Source organism: Elephas maximus, chromosome 6, assembly GCF_024166365.1.
Source record: "Elephas maximus indicus isolate mEleMax1 chromosome 6, mEleMax1 primary haplotype, whole genome shotgun sequence".
Classification (NCBI taxonomy): Eukaryota; Metazoa; Chordata; class Mammalia; order Proboscidea; family Elephantidae; genus Elephas; species Elephas maximus.
Genome location: NC_064824.1, coordinates 36,322,668 through 36,348,823, shown reverse-complemented (window position 1 = coordinate 36,348,823; position 26,156 = coordinate 36,322,668). Strand labels below are relative to the sequence as shown.

Below are 26,156 nucleotides of genomic sequence, written 5' to 3'. Positions count from 1 at the left end.
TTTTCTTTATAAACTATGCTATGCCAGTTGAGGTCGATGTTCCCCGAGAGCCAGCTACATTATTATTATAAAAATTTCTATTAATTTCAAGAGTAATTTAAAGTAATATTCTTAAACTTCTGTTTCTTCAGACTCTCACCCCTCCCCCTCTAGCTTCTAATTTGTGTATGTGCGTTTAATTTCACATTGTCAAGGTAAGAAAAAGCTTTATAATTTATTTTTAAAATTTATAGATTTTGTAACTTCTAGGCCAAAAAAAAAAAAAAAAAAATTCTGTAGGGAAACAAACATATATTCACTATTTTAATGCAAATAACCTACATTGTGGTAAATAGACAGAGTAGAAAAAATATTAAAAGTGGGTCTTCAGTGAAATGTCAAACTCCCCCAAAAGTAAATGTCATCATGAAATGTGAAGGTGCATCCTGTTTGATTAAGATGCTATATATCTTTACATTAGGGCAAAATTCTGAACAAGGCTAACAGAGAACTGTAAAAATAGTTTATGCAGATTCATAATTTCTGATTAGAGAACCATTTTATGATTGTATGCTCCTTAATATTTTTTTCAACCCCATCCCCTTTTCACAGGTCATCTAGTTAAACATTTTAAACACTATATTTTGAACACTTTTGTGTAATTTGGGAGGATTTTATTTTTGGATTTTTTAATGATAAATATACTGGTCAGAGGGACAGACTGTGGGTGGTAGAGCCAATCAAGTCAAACCCATTGCCCGACGAGTCAATTCTGACACATAGCAACCCTATAGGACCGAGTAAAACTGCCCCATAAGTCTTCCAAGCAGCTGCTGGAATCGAACTGCTGAATTTTTTGGTTACCAGCCAAGTTCTTAACCACCAGTGCACAAAATTGACATTGGAAATAAATTACAAATTAAGTTCCTGGTTGGTGCAAACAATTAACAGTTAACACTCTCAGCTGATGAATGAAAGGTGGAGGTTCTAGTCCACCCAGAGACACCTCAGAAGAAAGTCCTAGCAATCTACATCTGAAAAATCAGCTATTGAAAATCCTATGGAGCACAGTCCTACTCTCACATGCATGAGTCAAAATTGGCTTGACTGCCACTTTTATCATTATTATTATTTTTTACTATTATAAACACATAATTTGGTAATAAATTGCCTACTACCATGCCAATGAATTTTGGTGTTATTCATCAGGTATAATAAACTCAAGTATTTCCAAGGGAAATATATAAAAACATTCAATGTGTTAAGTAAAATAGACACTAAACTGTCTTGTCATCAAACTAAAACCTCCTGGTCACCTCATCTTTAAAGATGCATTGCCAAACGTAAAACAGCCAGTCAACGCTTAGGAAGGAAACATATTTGCTGGACAGTCTACCATAGTGTGATCTTGCCTAAAATGTATTTTTTCTCTGTTTGTTAAAAGCTTTAGATGACTAGACCACACCTGGAATTTTTATTTTATGTCTGTACACTACACTTAAAAATAAAATGAGAAACTGGAATATGCTCAGAAGAAAGCGACCAATGTGATGACTAGCTTAAAGTCAAACCCTGTGAGAATCATGTCGAAGGAATAGTAGTTGTTTACCTTGGAAGCTCAGAGGGAATGTGCAAGCTGTTGTCAAAATTTTATAGAGCTGTCACAGAGAAGAGAAATTTGGCTTGTTTTATTATGAGATGGTTGATTCTAGGAAAGTCTAGGGACAAACTTTCTCACTGTGAGATATGTCCTAAGATGGTCTCAAATAATTTTTGTTTTTCCTTTGCACCTAAAACAAATATTCTTTTTGTTTTCCAGATTCTTCTTGTTCTTGGAATCAGTTTGCTTGTTCTCCACAAAAATGTATTTCTAAATACTGGATTTGTGATGGAGAGGATGATTGTGGGGACGGATTAGATGAGAGTGACAGCATTTGTGGTGAGTTTTGGTTCTTTTCTTGTGTGTTCTCATTCAGTTACTAGGCCTATAGTATATGTAGTCTATCATTTTTGACATACATAAAACTTTATCTTGTACTTTTTAAAAACTTAACATTAAATTTATAAACGCATTTCTATGTAGCTATTTTTATTTGCATTGCCACCTATTAGTTTACTATTTTGACATACATGTTATTATTCTACAGTTAGGATTTTTTCTGATTATGCCTGAAAGGAATATATTACCACACATTACTGCTAGTTTTCAGTGACTTTCTTGGAATAAATCCTGGTGATTGGGATTACCTCGTCAAATGGTTGATTTTTTTTTTTTTTTTTTTTATAACTCTTGAAGTGTATTGCCAAATTGCCCTTCAAAAAATCTAGAAAACCCAGTGCTGTCGAGTCGATTCCGACTCATAGCAACTATATAGGACAGGGTAGAACTGCCCCATAGAGTTTCCAAGGAGCAAGCACCTGGCGGATTTGAACTGGTGACCCTTTGGTTAGCAGCCGTAGCCCTTAACCACTACTCTACCAGGGTTTCCTAAGCACTGTACTAATCTATAATGCCACAAGCTACATGCTCTGTGTGTGTGTGTTATAGTTGTCATTATTACTGCATTGTTTTAAGTGAGAAATAAAGAGCCTTTTGTGTATGATTGTAAAATGCACTTTAAAATTCACCTTTAGAGGAACAGAGGTATTTATGTCAAACTTCTATCGCCTGCTCTACACTAACTACAAAGTTGGTACTTTTAATAATTGAAAACATTTTATATTTAGTTTAAATGGAATTATTTACTGAATCTTTCAAGAAGTAAAAGAAGAAAGCAATTTAATCTCTCATAAAGTGATAACATTGGCCAGGCACTCTACTAATCTATCTACCTATTTGTCTGTCTGTCTGCCTGCCTGCCTGTCTGTCTAGCTATAATCTATTATCTATCTGATTTATTTCTATATATATGTCTGTATCTAAAGATATATATTCTTCACTCATTACATTAGTTTTTTTGGTAGCTGTTATGCTTATTTTAGAGAGAAAGGAACCTGAGTCATAGAGTAAGGTTCATGAATAGAGTTGAGTTTACTTAACACCTCTTTAAAATTTTAGGATTTTTGGTCTGTTATTTAGCCACTACCTATAGGGTCGCTATGAGTTGGAGTTGACTCAACGGCATAGGGCTTGGGGTTTGTATGGAGAGAGAAGTAGCATTTTATAGTGCTCAAGCTAAATGTAAGTTCTCTGTAAATAATGTAAAATTGGAGATACCTCTGAAAACAATTTATTTTCTTGTATTTAATCCATTCAAAGTCTACTTGTTATTTACACAGTTGAAATAGTTTAGCATTATAAGCAGATAAAAATAAATATAGAAAGGTCAATATTAAAAAACACTGAAAGTAAACAAACAAGCAAAAACAGTAATCAATTAGGTAAGTGACCAGTCTCTTTAACCACTTTATTTTCTTTGATGTTAAAAGTTTCTTTAATTTTACAAAAGGCTACTTATTTACAAAGAGTCAAGCAAGCTCCCAGTGTGTAAAACCATTTTTATTTTGATGCTTTGTTTAACCCTACACTAACCAGAGTGTACATAGTATAGAGAAGGGGCAAATTTTCTATTATCATACAGAATTTCTCCATTGTCTGCATTTCTCCAGCTGCTTGATCCTGGGCAAGTTTACGCTATTCCTCATTCCTCAAGTTCCTTACCTATGAAAGGGGTACAAAAAGATCTATATATCATAACTATATTGTGACCATAGAGCATGGCCAATGTGCAGTACATTAATAAGTTTATTCCTATACTCCTTTGTCCTGCTTTCTTCTAATCAACTAACTAGCTGCCATTTAGTGGATTCCAACTCATGGCAACTTTGTGTGTGTCAGAGTAGAACTGTGCTCCGAAGGACTTTCAATGACTGTGATCTTTTTGAAGAAGATTGCTAGTTCTTTCTTCCTAGATGCCCTTGAGTGGATTCGAACTGCCAACCTTTCGTTTAGTAGTCAGGCTCTTAACCATTTGTGCCACCCAGGGATTCCTCTATTTCTCCTAAACTGCCCGCCTTTTTTCAAGGTGCTATTGCCACGTCTATATCTATCAGTGTCCTGACAAAAAAGGATTAAAATAGGAAAGGCAATGACAGCATTCACCTGTGAAAACACTTAGTCTATTTAATTAATTACAGGCTATATTTTATATATTAACTACCCAGCTAGCGATATATGAAAAAAAATAGAGCCTTCGACTGCACACTAGTCAATGAACTGAATGTTTTAAAACTGCAAAGGAAGCTATAAATAATTCATTTTGTTGGTTATCAGCCTTTGGTATACAAAAGATCCTTCTCAGAAATCTGCTTAAAAAAAAAAAAAAGTGTTTTTCAATCCCTACCTCCAAATATTCTGATGTGGGATGAAAATATATACATTCTTAATAAACGCATAGTGATTCTGACTTGGGAATGTGATAATCCCACTTTGAAAAGCATAATCTAGTCCAACTCCATCATTTAGTAGATGAAGAAAGAGAAACTCATGGAAGTTAATATATTTTCCTGAGCTCACTTAGCTAATTGCCATGGCAGAGCTAGGGCCAGAAATCAGAATTCCAAAATCCTAAGTGGAATAGCTACTATTACTAATCAGATATTGTATCTGAGCATGTGCACAAGACAGAACTAGTGGAATCCCTGCAGTCTATCTTCCTTCTCCAATGGGATTTTTCTCCCCTGAGGAAGGTAGTGCATCTCCAGATGACAATGGTAACTATGAATGCAGCCATGAGTTTTTTCCTTGGCCTATTTTCTTCCCAGTTGATTATGATGTTTTGGCATGTTCTTAACACAGATCTTTCAAAAGTTATCAAGGGAGTCAGAAAATTAGCAGCAAAGAGCCTTATGCTATTTTATATCTTTTATTATATCTTAGTGATTATCTAGTCAGACACCTCATTTTACAGATAGGGAAACTCAAACACTAGCCTTCTTCAAGGTTGTACAGAATTAGGATTCTCAACTCCCAGATCGGTGCTATTTCTATTATAACTACCTTGAGAACAAATTTGGAGTGATAATACAATATGAGAATAAATTGGAACGATAATAAGAAAGTAGACAAGGAGTTTTACATTCTTCAAGATTTCCTTAATAGAATGCAATTTATTTATTTTTTTAAATCTCAAGCTAAATAATAAAAATATAACAGAAATTAAAGCATTGACTTGAGCGTATAATAAAGAATATGACACTTTATATTATTTTTTATGACAGGCTTGAAAAGATAGATAACAAAGAGGAATAATATAAAAATGATTTCTGTAGGAAGAGAACTTTTTTTATAGAAGGTACTAAAGACATAATAATAGGCAGCAAATAAATTCATTTTTTAAGTGAAAGTAACATTTATTTAATAAATTTCTTTTTTCTGAATTCTTCCAATAGTAGATACCATTATAAACCTCATTTCTATTAATGTACTGATACTCAGTCAAAGAGAAAATCTGAATTACATGGGAACTTTTTTGGCAGTCACTCTTCATCCCATTTTCCAGCTAAGGTATGTGTCAGGGACAGGCTATTTATGTTAGAAAACACCATTGCCATCCATATTGAAAACTTGCCATCGTAAAGCATTTTCTGCTCACAGCAACCCTATTGCTGAAAAGTGAGAAAAGATTGAGAATCCGATTAAAGCAAGTCGGTCACTGCTTTAAATGTTCGGAAACAAATATTTCTCAACAACCTAATCAATCATATTTTCTTCCTGTAGATACGAAAATATTTTTGAATAATTCTAAAAATATGTTTTTTAGCATCAATCCTGGGCAGCTTTTGGTCACAGGAAAGTGCAATTAAAAAAAAAAAAGTTAGATTTGAGGTCATGTTACTGATTTACAAAGCATTATTTTCTATAGAACAAACAAGCAAATAAACCATTCAGTATATATAACTGTACTTAGGGGCTAGGGAAACGTTACCCGTGATCATTATCTAATTTTATATGGCTACTTTATTGCTCATTTAATGGAACAAGAAGAGACCACCTATGACCTTTGAATTTAACATTTGAAAAACATCATCATGCAACTAAAACCAAAAAAAAAAAATTAAACCAAACCCGTTACTGTTCAGTCAATTCCAACTCATAGCAACCCTATAGGACACAGTAGACCTGCCCCATAGGGTTTCCAAGGAGGTTGTGGTGTATTCGAACTGCCCACCTTTTCGTTAGCAGCCATAGCTCTTAACCACTACACCTCATGCAACTAAACGGACACTGAGTTGAAAGAGCAAAGGTAGACTTTGTTGATTAAGTATGTAAAACAAATGGAATATGAATACGTTTATTTGTTTCAGCAAAACAAAGTAGGGAGTAATAGTAATGACATTAGTGGTTAAAAGAAGACCCTTAGAAATCAGAAGGGTTTCAGACTACCAGCTCAGCATGTAACACTCTTTGCAAGTTGTGACTTTCTACAGGCTTTTCAACTTCTCAAAGCCTCAGTTTCCTCACCTGTGAAATGAGACTAGTAATAGTTCCCTTGATGGGGTTATTGTGAGGATTAAATGAATTAATATGCTGAGTGATTAGCACATATTAAGTGATTGAAATGCAGTTATGATGATCACCCTCATTAGTTCTGTGTTTTGAAATGTTATCCACTTAGTTTATTCATAATACTATGACAATTCTATGCTTTGCTACATTTTACAAGGAGAAAAGATATGATTTTCTACCAAGTAGCTTTAAGAAATGTAACACTTGTGTCTTAGTCATGTAGTGCTGCCATAACAGAAACACCACAAATGGATGGCTTTGACAAAGAGAAATTTATTTTCTCACAGTCTAGTAGGTTACATGTCCAAATTCAAGGCCCTGGCTCTAAGGGGAAGTCTTTCTCCCTCTGTCAGCTCTGGAGGAAGGTCCTTATCCTCAATCTTCCCCTGGTTGAGTTGCTTCTCAGACGCAGGGACCTCATGTCCAAAGGATGCACTCTGCTCCTGGTGCTGCTTTCTTGGTGGTATGAGGTCCCCCGATCTCTGCTTGCTTCCCTTTCCTTTTATCTCTTGAGAGAAAAAGGAGGTGTAGGCCACACCTCAGGGAAACTCCCTTTACTTTGGCTCAGGGAGGTGACCTGAGTAAGGATGGTGTTACAATCCCACACTAATCCTTTTAACCACAGGCAGAGATTATGATTTAAAAAAAAATGATTTATAGCATAGGAAAATGACAAAATGGGAGGACAACCACACCTGGCCGAACCAAGTTGACACATATTTTGGGCTACACAATTCAATCCGTTACAACTTGCAATTAGCAAGGCATGTATTCGTAGAGGGAACTGTGTAGTTGTCTAAAGAGCAAAAATAATGTTTGGCGATTCCAAAAAACTACAATTTCTTCCTTGTAAGGAACGTTTTTCTGTTCCACCTCCTTTCCATAAAAAAAATGTAAATCACAGATCTTTCCCGGTGGACAGGCAGTGATTTCAATGGCATTTCTTCTTTGGGTTTTAGGTGCTATAACCTGTGCTGCCAACATGTTTAGCTGCCAGGGCTCCCATGCCTGTGTGCCCCGACACTGGCTTTGTGATGGTGAAAGGGACTGTCCAGATGGAAGCGACGAGCTCTCCACAGCGGGCTGCGGTAAGACCAAAGCTTGCTTGACGTCTATAGCAAAATAAACAAAGAAAAAAACAAAAAAAAAACCCTGCAGCATCCTCGGATGTTTGGTTTTGGTAGCACTTGACCATGTCACATTTTCCCTCACATTCCTAATCCCAGAGCTCACAGGCACTGTCAGAATTAATCAGGTCGGACGTTGGTATCACAAGAGTTCAACAAACCCTCTAACCACCGTTCAAAGTGTTTCAAACATGCGCAGTGGGATTACCCATTTGAAATCCATTTTGATAAGCACAGATTTATCATTTCGCTTCTGAGATAATATTGCTAACGGATGCGTGTGTGTGTGTGTGTGAATACGATGAGTTTATTTTCTTTTTAGTGCCTTTTTTCTCCCCGTGAGGGCTTTAAGTTTACCTATTACAGATGCTCTGTAAATGGCTGCTCTGATCCTAAATAACTACTGATCAGAAGGTCACTAAACACTTATTAGTCCTAGGATAGGGCGTTAACCTTGGGTCAGGTAAAAATAGTATTGATACAGCAGAAAGAAGCTGGGGAATCAGAGGAACACCTTCCGAGGTCAGACCATTTACTAAGTTTTTGACTTTATATCACCTCAGGAAGTTTTCAGGGAATTACTCAGTAGTAAAAATTTAGATAAATTTCTTGCTAGAGGACTAAACATTTGAATGCAGATCCAAGGTCACAGAAGGGATCTATTGGAGCTGAGCAATATATCAGAAACAGTGCTATGAACTCTGCTCTTTGAAGTGAAGTCTGAAATCCTTTCTCCTATGATCCGCCTTTATGTTTTTAAAACATTGTGCCTTCATTGGGGATGGGTAAAGCAGAAGAGAACAAAGAAAACTTTAAGGCAGGCATATTTGCACAGAACGCATGCTGTTGTTGTAGAACAATTCACTTTGATCTTGAAACTGATATGTGTATCTCTAAAGGTCAGTGGGGCCACTGAGGGCTACATAATAAAGGATTATGCATCAATTCAGGGATCCAGATGGTCCCAGTATGCTGTTGCTATTTTAGCAAGCTAACACTCCAGGAGGCATATTAACACTTTTGGACCGCAAGGGTACTATTAAGTACATTATGCTAAAATACAACAGATAGTTCTCAAGTGACGGGAAAGTGTTAATGCCACATAAGTCTCTGCTGCTCAGTGTATTAAAGAATAATTTATTTTTAGAATTGGCATAATTCACTTGAGTTATACAAGCTGTCACACAGTTCAAAGGTAGAGAAATTGTTAGTAATTCTAGGCTTAATTTTTATTATGATGGACATTTTTGAAAATGCTGCTCCTATGTGGATTCCATATAGTTTTTGAAAATATATTTGTTGAAATAAATTATACCCAGAGTCTTTTTTGTTTGACCTACAGTCTACATCGGTCATTACTAAGTTGAAAGCAGAAATTTCTGTCCTTACGGAGTATGGGGCAGTCTGGGGTCAGGGACATGTAAAAAAGAATAGGCATGCTATAGATAGGTAAATAAAAGAACAATTTATTGTTAGGATGATGTATAAAAAAAAAAAAAATACTAGGTCATCACAAAAAATATTACAGAATAAAGCCTGGAAGCCTAATGGAAGAATTTCAAGAAAAAAGTGATAACATTATCCGAGTCTTGAAAGAAAAAGAGAAGAAAGATGTTCCAGGTAGAGGGAACATAGAGGGAAGGGTATGGAAGGCATTGCATTTTTTCCAGTGTCTATTATATGTCAGTTGATGTGGTAGGTGCTTTTATTTTATTATTGAATTCTCCCGATATCTCAGTGAAGTGTTTTGGGGGATCTGATAAAAGTAGTTATACAGATATGAATTTGAATAACACCTAAGAATTTAATTTATTGAATACCTAAAACGAGCTGCTCCTTTTCACATATCTTACATATTCTTAGAAGAAATCTACCAGATAAACATTAGTATCGCCATTAAACAGATAAAGAAACAGATGCCCCAAGAAGGATCTGAAGGATATAAGAGTCACTTTCTTCAGAGTCCTTTCCAATATCCAGAAACCCTGGTGGCATAGTAGTTAAGTGCTATGGCTGCTAACCAGTTCAAATGACCAGCCACTCCTTGGAAACTCAATGGGGCAGTTCTACTCTGTCCTATAGAGTCACTATGGGTTGGAATTGACTCAATTTGCAACTTGTTTTTTTTTCCCCCAGTATCCTACAGTGATATATAGCAGATTTTTTGGCATTCAAAGTCTCTCAAATCTTACCCTATGCTACAAGATAAGCTAGATCTATCATAGGATTTGCCCTGTAAATGTAAAAAATATATAAAAAAAAAAAAACTAAAACAGTCTTTTAATTTAAAAGACTCTTTCAAATCTCTAATGATTCCATGTCTATAGTATTAAAGGTGTTTATTTTCTCTGTGCAAGTTACCTGTTTTTGAACTTTCATTGAAATTTTATTGCACATTTTGATCAGCCATTTTTCCCACTGGTAGGACATTTGCTAGAGTCTAGTTACATGAATTGGTATTCCTAGTTTTGTGTGGTGGGATTCATCACAACACAAATCTTACTTTACCTAATCTAACACCCGACTCTTGAAGTCAACCAAGCCTAATTTTCTTCTTAAGAACAATAACTTTCTTAGCCCTCTTGATTTCCTTTTCACCTCCATCATGAGCGTTAGCACTTGGTTATCTTTTCAGGACGACTTCTCACAAGGAAGGAATGTTTTTATCACTTTACTAAGATGACTACAGGCATGAGTAGAGGGGGAAAAAAAGCCACATTATTATAGTTGAGTGATTTTTCTTCTCATATATGAACCTTTGAATTTGTCCCCCAGCAAACTTAACACATTGCTAAATTGCCTGAATTTACTCTGATAGGATGAAATTGAATCATATGAAAACTTTGAATGTTTTATGTATATATATATACACACACATTAAATATTACACTATAAAATATTAATATTTTATAATATAATATATTTTATATTATACTATATAACAAATTAGAATATTACCTTATCTGACATATTAAAAACTGAGCTAAGTTTTTTTTCCGAGTGCCTATGAATTATTTCCCACACTCCTAAGATGAAGATAAAATGTGTGCTCATCTAACTTTATTTTTTGTGATGTCTTTCTCAGCCCCCAATAATACGTGTGATGAGAATACTTTCATGTGCCGTAATAAAGTCTGCGTTCCCAAACAATTTGTTTGTGACCATGATGATGACTGTGGAGATGGCTCCGATGAGTCCCTGCAGTGTGGTAAGTGTATCGAAACCTTCCACTGAAGAGACGCTCTAGCTGAGGAAGAGTTTTTTAAAATGACTCAGGTGGTGTATAAACACATAACCAAAACAGAAATAAACACATTTCTTGGTGTTGCTAATGACAGGTAAATTCTGTAATACGCAGGCCACATATAATCTCTTTAAGCTCTAGCATAATTACACATTTATTTGGAAATCATGTCTACTTGTAATATATTCTTATCAGGTACCATATGGAAAACTTTATAAAAAGTGTCTTTGGTTTTAAGTACCTGGAAGAAAGGAATTTTTCCTTAAAAGACAATACATGGCTGACTTGTTCCATCTGAAAGACAAATCAAATATCTCAGTGAGAAAAAAAGAATATAATTTAACTTCAGAATTTTCAGAAAAATTGGATACTTAACATTTTCCTTCATGTTACCTTTTTTTTGCATATGCATTGATTTGTTAAAATTTAATCTTATTATCATGAAATTTATATTGTCATTATATGTATTTATCTTGCCATTATATATACTATATATGCATGTATGCATATATGTGTGGAGCCCTGGTGGCAAAGTGGTTAAGAGCTTTGCCTGCTAACCAAAAGGTTGGCAGTTCAAACCCACTACTCACTCCTTGGAAATCCTACGGGGCAGTTCTACTCTGTCCTATAGGGTCACTATGTGTCAGAAATGACTTGACAGCAATGGGTTTAGTTTTTGGTTTTATTTATATATATATTTATTATACATATATATATAACTTTTGTGGTAAAAATCAGTATATTTAAAAGCCACGTTGAAGTTGAAATCCTATGTGAGCCTAGTGTTTTTGGAAAGTAGTTAAATGCATACATGAATAAACATAAAAGTAAAAGCTGTGGAATCCAAATATACCCAAGGAAAGTGGTATAATTTGTGGCCTCCTTTGCCCTCCCTGTTACTGCTGAGGGCACAGAGGCCATTCGGACTCAATGGGTCCTTGTCTGTCTCTTGTAAGAATACACAGAGGAGACAATTTTGGATTCAACTCTAACAGGTTTACTTTACTTGTGACAAGTAAAAGCAGTCAGAGGGGGCTCATGCTGCTCCAAAAATCTTACTCGGAAAGGGGGGCAAAGCTAGAGCTTATTTGGGTTCGGTGGAGACAATAGAGTAATGAATATTTAGTGGGTTTCTTTCAAGGGGCAGGCACTTCTCAGAATGGCAGTGCACACTAATTAGGCTGCACACACATCTGGAACCCCACTGATATTCAAGATGGGGTCCTCTCCACAGCCCTTGGCATTACTTATTATGGGATGTAGTACAGACGCACTTATCTTCGGCACTACATTCTCCCTCTTCTGTGGGCTAAGGAAGGTCAAACAGCGGTCACACTTTGTTCCTCTGTGCATGTGGAGCCTGTAAAAGGGGGAAAGGGCTAGAAAAACACCAAGAAAAAAAAGGAGGTAGTAATACACGGATTGTTGTAACACTATTTCATGTTGGCCGAGTGTGGTCCCTGTTTGCTCAACTTTTAGATGGTGGTCTTTTTAACAGCTCTTTTGTTCGGCCAGCACAGTTAACCCTATCTGAAACCCAGATGGCGTAGTGGTTAAGTGCTACAGCTGCTAACCAAGAGGTCAGCAGCTCAAATCCGCCAGGCGCTCCTTGGAAACTCTATGGGGCAGCGCTACTCTGTCCTTTAGGGTCACTATGAGTGGAAATCGACTCGACCACAGTGGGTTTGGGTTTGGGTTTTTGGTCTCACCTGTGCATTGTCTATATGCTTTGCCTTTGATATGAAACTCTGAAATCAGTAGGTATCAGTTTTTATGGTCATTTCCACCATTAAATTATTTGTTTATTGTGATATTTTAAAAGCTATACATTTCACTAGCCAAGCTGTAAATCTGAAGCAGAGTTATGTCTGATTAAATACCTCTTCTCTGTTAGAGACTATATTTAAGTGATATGGATATGAGTAAGTCGGAGGTCCCACTTGAAGATATCACAGACAAACAGAATAGTGACAATACAATATAACTATATACATATATATATAGTGCCATGGGAATAAGAATCACAGTACCTGGGATCTGAGCAGAGAAAACAATTCTTGAGGAGCCACGAAACAACAAAAGCAAGGAATGTTAATCAGATGGGTGTGTACTTTGATTCTGAGAGCACAACGTGGAAATTATGAGCATGGAACCTGAAGCTTTCTCACTTACTAGATGTGTGACATTCTTCAAATAGAAATAACTGTGCTTACCTCTAAGGGCTTATTAAGTGAATCGAATGAGTCAATATTTGTAAACATTTAGAGCAGGTCCTAGCGCTTAGTAAATTCTACATGTATCTGAAAAACCAACAAATAGTACAAAGACTTGTAATTTGGTATGGTTGAGGAATAGCAACTAGTCTCTTTTGAGATAATTTGAAGTTAGTTGTGTTGAAACTAGATTCTGAAAAACCTGAAATAAAATATTAAAGAATTTGGATTTAACTATGGCTCTCCAAGGCCACCACACATGTTGAAATGGGAAAATGGCATGATGAAATTTATGGTCAGCAGAGTAAAGAAATGTTGATATAATAGAGTGTTGTTTCCCCCCCCCCATTGGAAATTTGCTTAAAGGAAAATTAAACCATAAAAATCTCACCCTTTCTCTCCAAAAGCAAAATATTTGTCCAGATTTGCCAGAGAGTTTCTAATAGAAATGATATTATAACTTCCAATCTAGAACTTCATAATATCCAAAATCAAATGAATTTTAGTTACAGATAATCATAGATATGGACATTAACAAATGAGAGTTTGATTCTGTGGCTCAAATAAAGTTTTTAATGACATTAAGTATCAATGCAAAGAATAATTACAATTTTTTTGTTTTACAAATTAATTTTTTTATTTTTCCTCATTTTTAACAATTTCTTTACACTTTAAATGTCACTTTCCTACACAAAACTATGGCATTACAATGTCAAAGAATTAACATTATAACTCAACTATCATAATAATAGATCTTGTCACTTTATCCATAAAAATATTTACTACTAGCTTTTATAATTTTTAGTTTCTGATCTAAAGAAAACCTCTAGGACATAGATAATAGGTGAACAGAGATGGTGTTTTCAATAGTGTTACACTCTTGTTTGCTCACCTAAGAACAATGACAGTACCTTGTTTATAACTTTGATTTCTGGACTTCAAACTTAGTGTCCAACTACAAATATCTCTTGTAAATGTGACCGTTGCTACAGAAAGAAATGAAAAACATACCCTACAGGAGGTATGGGTAATCCATAAGATTAATAGAATGTAGTGCCCACTGAAGGGAAGATGTTTAAATGAGTATTTATTATATGAATCAGTCAAATGTTTATTTCTTTGTTTCTAGGATACCGACAGTGTAGTGTAGAGGAATTTAGTTGTGCTGATGGGAGATGTCTTTTAAATACTCAGTGGCAGTGTGATGGAGACTTTGACTGCCCTGACCATTCTGATGAAGCACCTTTAAATCCAAAGTGCAAAAGTGCAGGTACAGACAATATAATAATATGATATTTATTTTAAAAAAATTCTAGCGGCAAGATTTTTACTTGGATTTTCAGTCTAGTATTATATTCAGTGAGAGAAAATGCAAATAAGTAAGCACATGAATTTTCTAGTCATGCCATACAGAATTCTAGTATTCAACTATGTTTTGAAACTAGGTTTAGAAATTTAAGCTTGTGCCAAAAATATGAGGATTTGAGTCAATGATTCTAATCAATCCCTCCTCCCCCCAAATCATGTTGATCTTAATTTTTTTTTTTACTATATATCTTATGTGAAGATAGTTTTCCTCTATGAGCCTATTTGAAAATTCAGACATAAAAGAAATTGATATTTGCTGAGAAATTAAGTCTATATTATTCATACTTAGGCAAAATGAAATGAACTACATATCACTTAATCAGAAACATATATGTAGTCAACTTTGGCCCATTTATTACTTCAATTCAATAATGACTGAATACGTAGTCGCATATTTTATAATAACTCAACTATTTTTTCTCATATAGCTTACATGTTAATAAGTTTTCTTTTAGCATGTATGATAGTGAGTAATGACCAAATCATCAGGTTATGAGGAGCTGCAAGACCTGAATTCCTTTCCATAGCTATATTTGGCAAAGCTATTATTCACCACAAATGGCCTTTTTACGCCCTGACTTAAAAAATGTCAATGTTATATTTCTAGGAAGAAAGAATTTAGGAATATCTACCTATTCTGGCTTCTTAATTTTTAGTGACATACAGTTTCTCAGAGACCTATGGCTTGAGGAAATGTCAAACCATCATTACACTTTTGAACTAATTTTTCACAGTACAGATTAAGACAGATATTCCATTAATTTTACTATAGACGCTTATTTTGATTGTTACTTTTTATGGTAAAGTGAAATTTGCTATAAATACTAGGCATTATAGTTTGCTATATTTTATATATAAATATTATACTGAGTATAAAGCATGCTATATGTACATATGTTTATAATTTTTGACAGATAAGTTATCATGTTTGTGAATGTTTTCAACAATTGTAGTATAAAACAGTGGCATGCTCTTTATGTTCCATTTGTTTTATTTTTGTTTTTCCAGAACAGTCATGCAACAGTTCATTTTTTATGTGCAAAAATGGCAGGTGCATTCCCAGTGGAGGTCTTTGTGACAATAAGGATGACTGTGGTGATGGCTCAGATGAGAGAAACTGCCATATAAATGAATGTTTGAGTAAGAAAGTCAGTGGATGTTCTCAGGATTGTCAGGACCTTCCTGTCGGTTACAAGGTAGGTACTCATCAGTAATAACAAGTTAGATGATACATTAAAATTTGAGATCAAGAAAACTATTTAATCCAACATAGTTGTAAAACTTGAAGGGCATCATAATATTGTAAACTATTTAAAAAGAGAGGGTATATGTAAGGAAACAATAATAATAATGTGGTATAAAAATTATGAAAATACAGTCAAAAAGACAAAAAAAAATTCAACTTATTCTTAAATATATTCAGTCCATAATAAAAAAAAAGCAAGGTAAGACCAGTGTTTAGTGAATATTATTGTTGTTAGTTGCCGTCAGTTGGCTCTGACTCATGACAACCTTGTGTATAACAGAGCAAACATTGTCCATTGATGCAGCCGTTGTCTGACTCACTGAAGATTTCCTTCATTTTCACTGTCTCTCTTCTTTACCAACCGTGATGTCCTTTTCTAGCAGTTGGCCTTTCCTGAAGACATGTCCACAGTGAGTGAGCCAAAGTCTCACCACGCTCACTTCTAAGGAGCATTCTAGTTGTGTTTCTTCTAAGGCTGATTTGTTCACTCTTCTGACAGTCTAGTGTATCTTTGATATTCTTCACGAACACCACAATTCAGCTGCATCAGTCCTTCCTCTCTCAATGTCCAGCTTTCACATGTATATGAAGTGATTGAAAAGACCATAGTTCCTGATTACTACTATATTAATAGCTGAAAAAATATGAATGCAACTGTCAATTTCCATTTCCCTCATTTTCTCTCTCATGCATTTTTGAAGTGAAATGGAGACCACAACACAGAAGAATACAATATTTTGCATATATGCAGGGTGGAAAAGAAAAGATAAAAAAAATGAATTATTAGGACTGAGTATTGTCACATTAAAAATAAATCATACCTAACATCCTAATTGCTTTTTGTTAGGACCGTTTGCCTGCAGAGGGTGATTCACTGACAAAATTGATTGACAGAAATAGCTGCTGAAAATATATCCATTTCAATATGTTAGAATAATGGATGCAAACCAAAAAAATGTTAAAATTTAAAGATTTAAAGTTGTGCACTAGGTTTAAAATCAGTTATGTAAGTGTGGAAAAACCTCAGTATGAACAATGCATATGAAAATTAGTGTTTTTAACTCAGGCATACCTCTAACTGAATAAAAGTAGGGCATGGCTTAGGTAAAACATAGAGTCAGTCTAATGCCAGGTAGCCCATTACAGTGGTTAGACTTAGTTCTAAGGTGTGCACTGATCAGAACTCACCTGAGGTACTGTGCACATATGTGGATGTGGCACTTTAAGAGGAAGGAGGAATCTAAAGTAGAGTGTATATGGATTTATAAATCCAGAAGCACAAGGGGTCAAATTGAGACTAAAGAGAATTAGAACAATTTTTGTGGGAGAGCCAAAGTAAGACCTTGAGTATATCTCTCCTGGATTTAGAGACCATCTCAATAATAGATTTGATCCCTTGAACACTAATAACTGAAGACCAGATGAATTGTGGAATGACATCATACATGAAGAAAGCAAGAACTGATTAAAAAGACAGGGTAGAAAGAAAAGATTAAAACCGATGCCAGAAGAGCCTCTTGGAACTCACTCTAGAATTTACAGTAGCTAAAGCAAAAGGCAAAATGAAGAAATGATGAAGTAAAAGAGCTGAACAGAAGATTTCAAATGGTGGCTCAAGAAGACAAAATAAATTATTATAATGAATGTGCAAACACTTGGAGCTAGAACACCAAAAGGGAAGAACACAGTCGTCATTTCTCAACCTGAAAGAACTAAAGAAAAAATTCAAGCCTCAAGTTGCAATATTAATTTTATGGGCAAGATACTGAACAATGCAGGAAGCATCAAAAGAAGATGGAAGGCATACACAGTTACTGTACCAAAAAGAACTGGTCAATGTTCAACCATTTCAGAAGGTAGCATATGATCAAGAAAAATGGCACTGAAGAAGAGGACCAAGGTGCACTAAAGACATTAGCGAAGGCTCCAGGAATTGACGGAATACCAGTTGAGATGTTTCAAAAAATAGATGCAGTGCTAGAAGTGCTCACTCATCTATGCCAAGAAATTTGCAAGACCGCTACCTGGCCAACCAGCTGGAAGAGATCCATTTTTATGCTTATTCCAAAGAAAGATGATCCAACAGAATGACAAAATTATCAAAGAATACCACTAATATCATATGCAAGTAAAATTTTCCTGAATATCATTGAAAGCAGTTGTAGCAGTAAACCACAGAGAACTGCCAGAAATTCAAGCTGGATTCACGAGATGACGTGGAATGAGGGATAGCATTGCTGATGTAAGATGAATCCTGACTGAAAGCAGAGAATACCAGAAAGATGTTTACCTGTGTTTTATTGACTATGCAGAGGCATTTGTCTATGTGGATCATAACAAATTATGGATGACATTGTGAAAAATGGGAATTCTGAAACATATAATTCTGCTCATGAAGAACCTTTACATAGACCAAGAGGCAGTTGTTGGAACAAAACAAGGGGACACTGAGTGGTTTAAAGTCAGGAAAGGTGTGCTTCAGGGTTGTATCCTTTCACCACACTTTTTCAATCTGTATGCTGAGCAAATAATCCAAGAAGCTGGATTATATGAAGAAGAACGGGGCATCAAGATTGGAGGAAGACTCATTAACAACCTGCATTAATGCAGATGAACAAAAAACTTGCTTGGTGAAAGTGAAGAGAACCTGAAGCACTTAGATCAAAGACTACACCCTTCAGTATGAATTACACCTCAATGTAAAGAAAACAAAAATCCTCACAACTGGACCAATAAACATCATCATGATAACTGGAGAAAATATTGATGTTGTCAGGTATTTCATTTTACTTGGATCCACAATCAACACTCAAGAAAGCAGTAGTCAAAAAATCAAACGAATCATTGCTTTGGGCAAATCTGCTGCAAAAGACATCTTTAAAGTGTTAAAAAGCAAAAATGTTACTTTGAAGACTAAGGTGAGCCTGATCCAAGTGATGATATTTTCAATTCCCTCATATGCATGCAAAAACCAGAAAATGAATAAGGAATACCCAGGAAGAATTGATGCCTTTGAATTATAGTGTTGGCAAAGGATATGGAATATCCTATGAACTACCCAAAGAACAAATAAATCTACAGTGGAAGAAATACAGCCAAAATGCTCCTTAGAAGCAAGGATGGCGAGACTTCATCTTACATACCTTGGATATGTTATCAGGAGGGACCAACCCCTGAAAAAGGACACCATGCGAGCAAAAAAGAGAAAGACACTTAATGAGATGGATTGACATGGTGGCTGCAACAATGGGCTCAGACATAACAGTGATTGTGAGGATGGGGCAAGACCAGACAGTGATTCCTTCCGTTGTTCATATAGTTTCTGTGAGTCAGAACTGACTTGAGGGCACCTAACAACAACAGCAAGAGGTCTGGAATATAAGATTTCTGAAGAAATTCTGTCTAGGTATTATCTGTTTTGTTAGCTATTGCAGTACTCTTGCTGTTAGCTGTTACCGAGTTGGCTCCCTACTCATGGTAACTCTATGTGTTACAGAAAAGAACTGCTCCATAGGGTTTTCTTGGCTCTAAACTTTATAGAAGGAGTTTACCAGGCCTTTTCTGTGGAGGCACTAGAGGGGTTCAAACTTCCGATATTTAAATTAGCAGCTGACCACAACCTGGTTGCATCATCCGGGCTCAGTGAAGTACTACATGAGGGAGCATTACCCGGCCTGAGTTGTTTTCAAGGTTGGAATTAGGAGCTGGAAGACAGATTCTGTTCCGCATAAACCTGTTGCTATCTAGTCGATTCTGACACATAGTGGTTCTCTAGAACAGAGTAGAACTGGCCCCATAGGGCTTCCAAGGATATAATCCTTATGGATGCAGATTGCCACATCTTTCTCCTTTGGAGCCACTAAGGGTTCGAACCACCAACCTTTCAGTTAGTAGCCAAGCATGTTTAACCACTGCACCACCAGGGTTCCTTCTGTTTAATATAATGAAGTCTTTTCTAACATTAAAACTCTTCGCATTGGAATGAGCTACCTCACTTCTCATCATTAGAAGGATTACAGCAGTGGCTAATAGTCCTTCTTAAAAGAACGCTCGAGAAAGAATTTGTACATTGCAAGGATTCTGTGCCACTCTCTGTGCAAGTCTTGACATTTTCTGACAAGCCAGTTCTGTCTAATGGTAAATTCAGTGAAACAACCAATCCAACATTTTTTTATCTCTGAATTTCTGGTATTACGATTACCTTAACTATATTGACCAGGATTTTACCATATATAGATGTAACCTAAGAACTCTAATAACCATTTTTCCCTCCTGCGTATTAATAGCAATAGAAAAATGAAATAGCAAGAAATCCATCTTTAAAATTTTTTAGATTCAATATTGCATTATCAAGAAGAATTGGTTAAACTTACAGGTTTAAAACCCACAGGCACTCACTCAAAAACACTATATATAGGGACAAGGAAATAAGACAAACGAGCCAGGACAGATCTTAATGAGATGAGTAAGCATCAAATAATTAATTTTAGCGGTATATATTTGGAAACCTAGTGGAGGGGAAAAAATGTTTTTGGTGACTTATGTACAATCGATCCAGAAAAAGTTTCTTAAAAACATCAGGGAATGTGTCCCAGAATCAGTACAGGTACCTAGTTGAAATTTTAAGTCACAGGCTTTTGATTCTTTAGTTCTCTCACATAGGGAAAAAAATGCATACATATACATACATCCATACATATATACATGTGAATTTCATAGTAGATCTCTTTAGGTTTATTTTGCCATTTTTCAATCTATCATAACAATCTTGGTAGTGAAAATATAAAAATTATAGATTATCCAATGGTCACCTTGTGATACAACATCGAAAACAGAATTTACTATTATTTAAAATGCCTGCACATAAGAAGTGCTTACCACATCAGCAATTCCATATTTGGAAAGGCAAATTTGGTAGAAGTAGATATTACCCATTCAGAAAATCAGGTTAAATCATATTGTTATAATTACTTTTTAAGATTTCACAAACAGAAAAAAAAAAAAAAACTACTTGTTTATCGATACCTTTAAAATTCCAGTATTTTCACCTTGACTTCCCTTAAGGCAGCAGAAGGAAGTGAGAATTAAAGTTAAAATATGCATAACTATTTAATCTTTTGAAAAGTCTGTGTATATGATACCTGACAGAATTGCTGTAAATAATATTCCCAAATATGTACAAAAGTCGAAATTAATGAATAAAGTAAAACTTCTCTTGAGGGAAACAAGGCCAGAATAAAAACTGAAGGACTGGAGAATAGACTGATTAGAGATTAAGGCAAAGATTCTAAAGAAATATTTTACATGCTCTGTTATTTTATATATATCAATTTATTGATAAGGAATTGAGTAAAAAGACTTAGGTGAACAAGTTGCTTATTACTAATTTGGGAAAATATGTCAGTTAATGGATTTCTGTTTTCCAGAGAATGGGGGAAAACTATCCATAACCTATTTTTCATTGCAATATCCACAGAACATGACAAAAAACCCTTCTCCAAATTCTGCAATAAAATGAAAATTACTTACAAAAGCAAAACTTAGACCTTATGGACTGTGAACAATTTGCACTCTTGCTGTAAAGCAAATACGGTATATTTAACTATGCATAAGGGAGTCATAACATTTGGCTAAAGCAAGGATATTATTTTGATGGAAAAGATGATTTACCATGTAAAAATAAATGTACTTCTGGAGAAGAAATAAGTTGCAATGTATACACTAGAAATAAAACAATCAATATTTGTCAAATATCACTTAAATGCTATAAAAAATTTTTCCTAAATCTATAAAATAGGAAATTTTTACTAGATATATTTCTTTCTGTTAACTATGAGCCTATGAAAAAATTAATATAAATCTAGAAAATTTGAAATAACTCTAAATGAAGAGAAAAATTAACATTGAACATCTATAAATCTCACCCTCATAAAAATTATGTGGTTTTTAAGCAAAAGTGAGAAAATTTTAAAACATTTTCTATTTAATATAAATGAATCTTTTGTCTTTGAAAATACAAACAGTTATTTACTTATTTTTTCTTTCACTCAATTTTTTGAAAGTTAAGCTAGTAGAATTTCCTGCAAATGTCTTTGGATTATTTAGGAGCAAAAGTGTTTTTGTTAAAACAAGATGAGTGGATTTGAGAGAAAAATAGAGATAAAAAAATTGTCTTTCAATTAATCAATTTTTAAAACTTACCATAAACCTTAAAATCCTCATTTCATTTGGTATAGAATTGTATAATATACTCAGAAACTTTCACCAATTTTAACTTCAAAACTAATTTTTCATAAATGTGTTTTATTCAAGTCATTTGTTTGATATAGTAATTCTTTAAGCCCAACACTAGGCATTCAAAACGATTTTCAGAAATCCCCTTAAAATACTGTTTGAGAGGGAATCAGCACATTTGTAAAATTTCCTTTTACTTGTCTTAAAGCACAAGTTGAATTCAACACTGTTTTGTTTTCCTATTAGCCTCTGGCTTCCTGAGCACATGATTGACTCATCTAATTGCCTGTCCTTTTTAGTGATACTTTCTTTTATCCTGTGAGATTTCTCATTTTCTTTTGCCAGAGTATCTGTACCAATCCCCCCTGACTTACTAAAACAGGGAGCAGGATGGATCTTCCCAAGGAAAGTAATGTCACAGACTTAGACATTATGAGAAACTTTGAAATACCAAGCTGTGGCTTTGCTTGGTTTGCTTGTGGATGCTGGAGGTTAAAAACACAAGCATAAAGACACATAACTGCTGAGGATTATTAGATAAACGTTGACATAAATTGTTAAAGGTGAAAGTACTAAGAGCTTAAAGGGATTCATTCCTTGTAGAAAGGCTGCAGAAGAGGTATATATTTAGCTTATGAGCAGTTTCAGGTGAAGTTGTTATTGGTTCCCCTCAAATAATAAATACCATTTTGGTAATTAAAAAAAAAAAAATCCTACTTCTTAGTTCACTGATTATTTAACAATACGGACATTAAAAAAAAAAAAAAAACCCATTGCCACTGAGTCAATTCCAACTCATAGCAACCCGATAAGACTAGTAGAACTGTCTCATAGAGTCTTCAAGGAGTGCCTGGTGGATAGAACTACCAACCTTTGGGTTAGCAGCTGTAACACTTAACAACTACGCCACCAGGGTTTCCAAATATGGACATATCACATGTTTTTCCCAGTAGATACAAATATCCGCCATCACTTTGACTGTCAAATAAATTATCAAGAATATAAAGTATTTACTATGGCTAACTCTTGAATGTTTGTTACTCTTAAAAACTTAGAGTTCTTTCTTAACCGACTACCCTACTCAATACAGACTCTTTTATTTAAAAGATGCCAAATAGTCTTAGTGGAAACCCTGGTGGTGTAGTGGTTAAGTGGTATGGCTGCTAACCAAAAGGTCAACAGTTCCAATCCACCAGGAGCTCCTTGGAATCCCTATGGGACAATTCTACTCTGTCCTTCTGGGTCACTATGAGTTTGAATTCACTCAACGACAATGGGTTTGGTTTTGGTTTTTGATAGTATAGATGTTTCCTGTAAGTGTCTAATGAAATAACATATGTGACAATGTTTGAAATCTTCAACTGTATATGTAAGGAGTCAATCTTACTGCTGTTAAAGTCTTCTGAAAAGATGATATACGGTAAAGGAAAAAGAAAAAAAGAAGTTGAAGGTGTGATTCTGTTTTCTGCTTTGCCATTCTCTAGTCATATGACTTCGAAGTTAATTAACCTTTACAATTTTGCCTCAGAAGGGCAAACAAAGATATTTGGGAGAGTGCCTTTTTTTTTTTTTTTTAAAACATGGAAGTTATTATATAAATATATACCATTCTTATTAAATTTTAATTGCTGGGGACAGAGACACCTGACATTATCTAGTCTTATTTTATTATTTTTTTTTTGCTTGAATCATGCTAAAGAATTATCCAGTAGTAGAAGACAGTGACAATGATATGAATTAATTATTCTCATTTTTCTTTCCTCAGTGCAAGTGCTGGCCTGGATTTCAACTGAAGGATGACGGTAAAACATGTGTAGATGTTGATGAATGCTCTTTGGACTTTCCCTGTAGTCAGCAATGCATCAATACATACGGAACCTACAGGTGCCTCTGTACCGATGGGTATGAAATACAACCTGATAATCCAAATGGCTGCAAATCACTCTCAGGTATTAAATTGAACTTGCCCACCAATCCAACCTCAGTTACACATATAGACGCTGGTTTTATAGCCTTTCTGACTGAATTCACTTCTCCTTGCTGTTTCTGAGAAAATCAAAATTCTTCTCTATCCATATATGGGGACCTGTGTTACCCTGATTTTGTATGCTGCAAATGCACTGCATTGTTTATGATAACATTGCATTATGATTTGTGAATTATTAAGTGTTTCTTGGATTTTAAGAATGCTCACAAGCAAAAAGTACTGTCTGGCACTGCTTCCTATAGAATCACAGTTCCCTGAGAATAGCTTTGGCCAAGATTATTAGCATCTCTTATGACAGTATGGTAAAATATATTTTTCTTTCCCTCACTGCCACTTATAAATGCGTGTCCATGAAAGCAACAGGTCACAATAATAGTAGTGATAATAATAACAACAGCAGCAACCTAAACCAGCTGTGGAGTGGGTCCTCACTCATGGCAGCCCTACGTGTGTCAGAGTAGAACTGTGCTTCATGGATTTTCAGTGGCTGATTTTTCAAAAGTAGATCCCCAGGTTTTTTTTTTAAGATCACCAGGTCTTTCTCCTGAGGTGTCTCTGGGTGGACTCAAACCTCCAATGTGTCGGATTGCAGCTGAGCGTGTTAATTGTTTGCACCACCCATGGACTTGAGTAATAATAATAAAATATAAGTTAAATGACTCTATGAATTTTTTATTGATTTGTCAAATACTTACTATACCTTTGCTATATTCCAAATTGTGTTTGACTTTTCAAAATAGAAAGTTCAATAAAGCATGGTCTATAACTGGGTTGGTTTATAACTTGAAAGTATTGTAATACATTAGGGGAGAAAATTATACATGTTAAAATGATAGAAAACAATGACTTGATTGTTACAATGAACAAGAAAATAGTCCATAATACTCAAGCAATTAAAAAAAAAAAAAGTCTCAGTCACCTTAGCTTGTTTCTGAGCATAATGAGCCAAATGGCCCTGCCAGTTTTAGTGTGTGTCAGTGACAACACTGAGAATATTAGATGTTTTCTCATCTATTTTCATGAAATGAATACCAAGGGTAGGGATTAGAAAGGATGCTTCTTTTCACTGGTAAAACTTAGCACATTAGGAAGAAAGAAATAAATTCTTTTTGATTTTTCATTCCACTCTCACTTATTCTTGGAATATTATTTCCAGGATTATTTTTGATCCCGTTGTTTTATCTACCTACCTTCCTGCTTTTGGTTAGCTCACTGCTTGTTACATTATGCATCTAGTGACATGGAAAGGGAAAAAGATGTGAGATTTCAGTCAATGTTTCCATTACTTTAAAGCCTTCATAAAAGATTGTCAAGCAAAAACGAATGCTAACAGTTAAAATTTGGGCCTTGTCATATAATTTATCCATGCCATAATTATTCCCATTAGATACAAATAATAATTTTGAATGCCAAAGATAAATGTCTAACAGGAATATGAATTAATTAAGGAAAAGAAGGCCAGATTATCTTTAACAATGCATATTTAAATTGTAAAGAACAAAATTTCCTAAATATTGAAGTAGGATATGTCTGATTAATCTTATATTTATGGATTTAGAGCTATATTGACTAGGATAACAAGGGAGCTTCAACCTGAGAGCCGATTCTGTATGGAGGAAGACTGTAAGTTTCAGTCAAGCCTCAAAGGGGAGATTAAAATGATTGCCATGGATAATGGAGGGGGGTATCAAGCGTGTGGAGCACATATTTACAGTTCTTGACATAAAGTATGTTGAAACATAATGCAAGTTGTTAAACCAAAAAAAAAAAAAAAACTTGTTGCTATCAAATTGATTCTGACTCATGGAGATGCCATGTGTTGCAGAGTAGAACTGTGCTCCATAGATTTTCTTGGCTGTAATCTTTATGGAACCATACTGCCCAGCCTTTCTTCTGTGGTGCCCCGGGGTATATTCAAACTGCCAACCTTTCAGTTAGTAGTTGAGTGTAAATTGTTTGTGCCACCCAGGGATCTATTAATATAATATCCAACATGTTATTTATTTACTATGAAATTAAGGGGTGAGAGGAAGAAAGTAAATTATTTCGGACATAACAAGCACATAAGACAAATAACTCTATAATAATAAATAATTTATAATAAAATCTAACACAAATTATATAACATGACTATCTCTTCAATGTTTTCCTTAATTTCTGCCAACATTCAGTTTGCTCACCTGGCAGCTAAGTATATGAGTGCCTCTTAGAAAAAAGATGATTAAAAAGAGTTTAAACACATTTTTGATT

The 26,156-nt window shown here is 34.8% G+C and overlaps 1 protein-coding gene across 1 annotated transcript in view; it reads left to right on the top strand.

The window, feature by feature from the left end:
• The window catches only part of LRP1B (LDL receptor related protein 1B), a 1,748,032-nt gene that overhangs the window by 1,435,062 nt on the left and 286,814 nt on the right, over positions 1-26,156 (top strand). The window contains exons 51-56 of the mRNA XM_049888441.1: positions 1,799-1,918; positions 7,447-7,575; positions 10,700-10,822; positions 14,201-14,341; positions 15,448-15,635; positions 23,685-23,868. Coding sequence (XP_049744398.1) covers positions 1,799-1,918; positions 7,447-7,575; positions 10,700-10,822; positions 14,201-14,341; positions 15,448-15,635; positions 23,685-23,868 — 885 coding nt within the window. The remainder of the gene's footprint in view (positions 1-1,798; positions 1,919-7,446; positions 7,576-10,699; positions 10,823-14,200; positions 14,342-15,447; positions 15,636-23,684; positions 23,869-26,156) is intronic.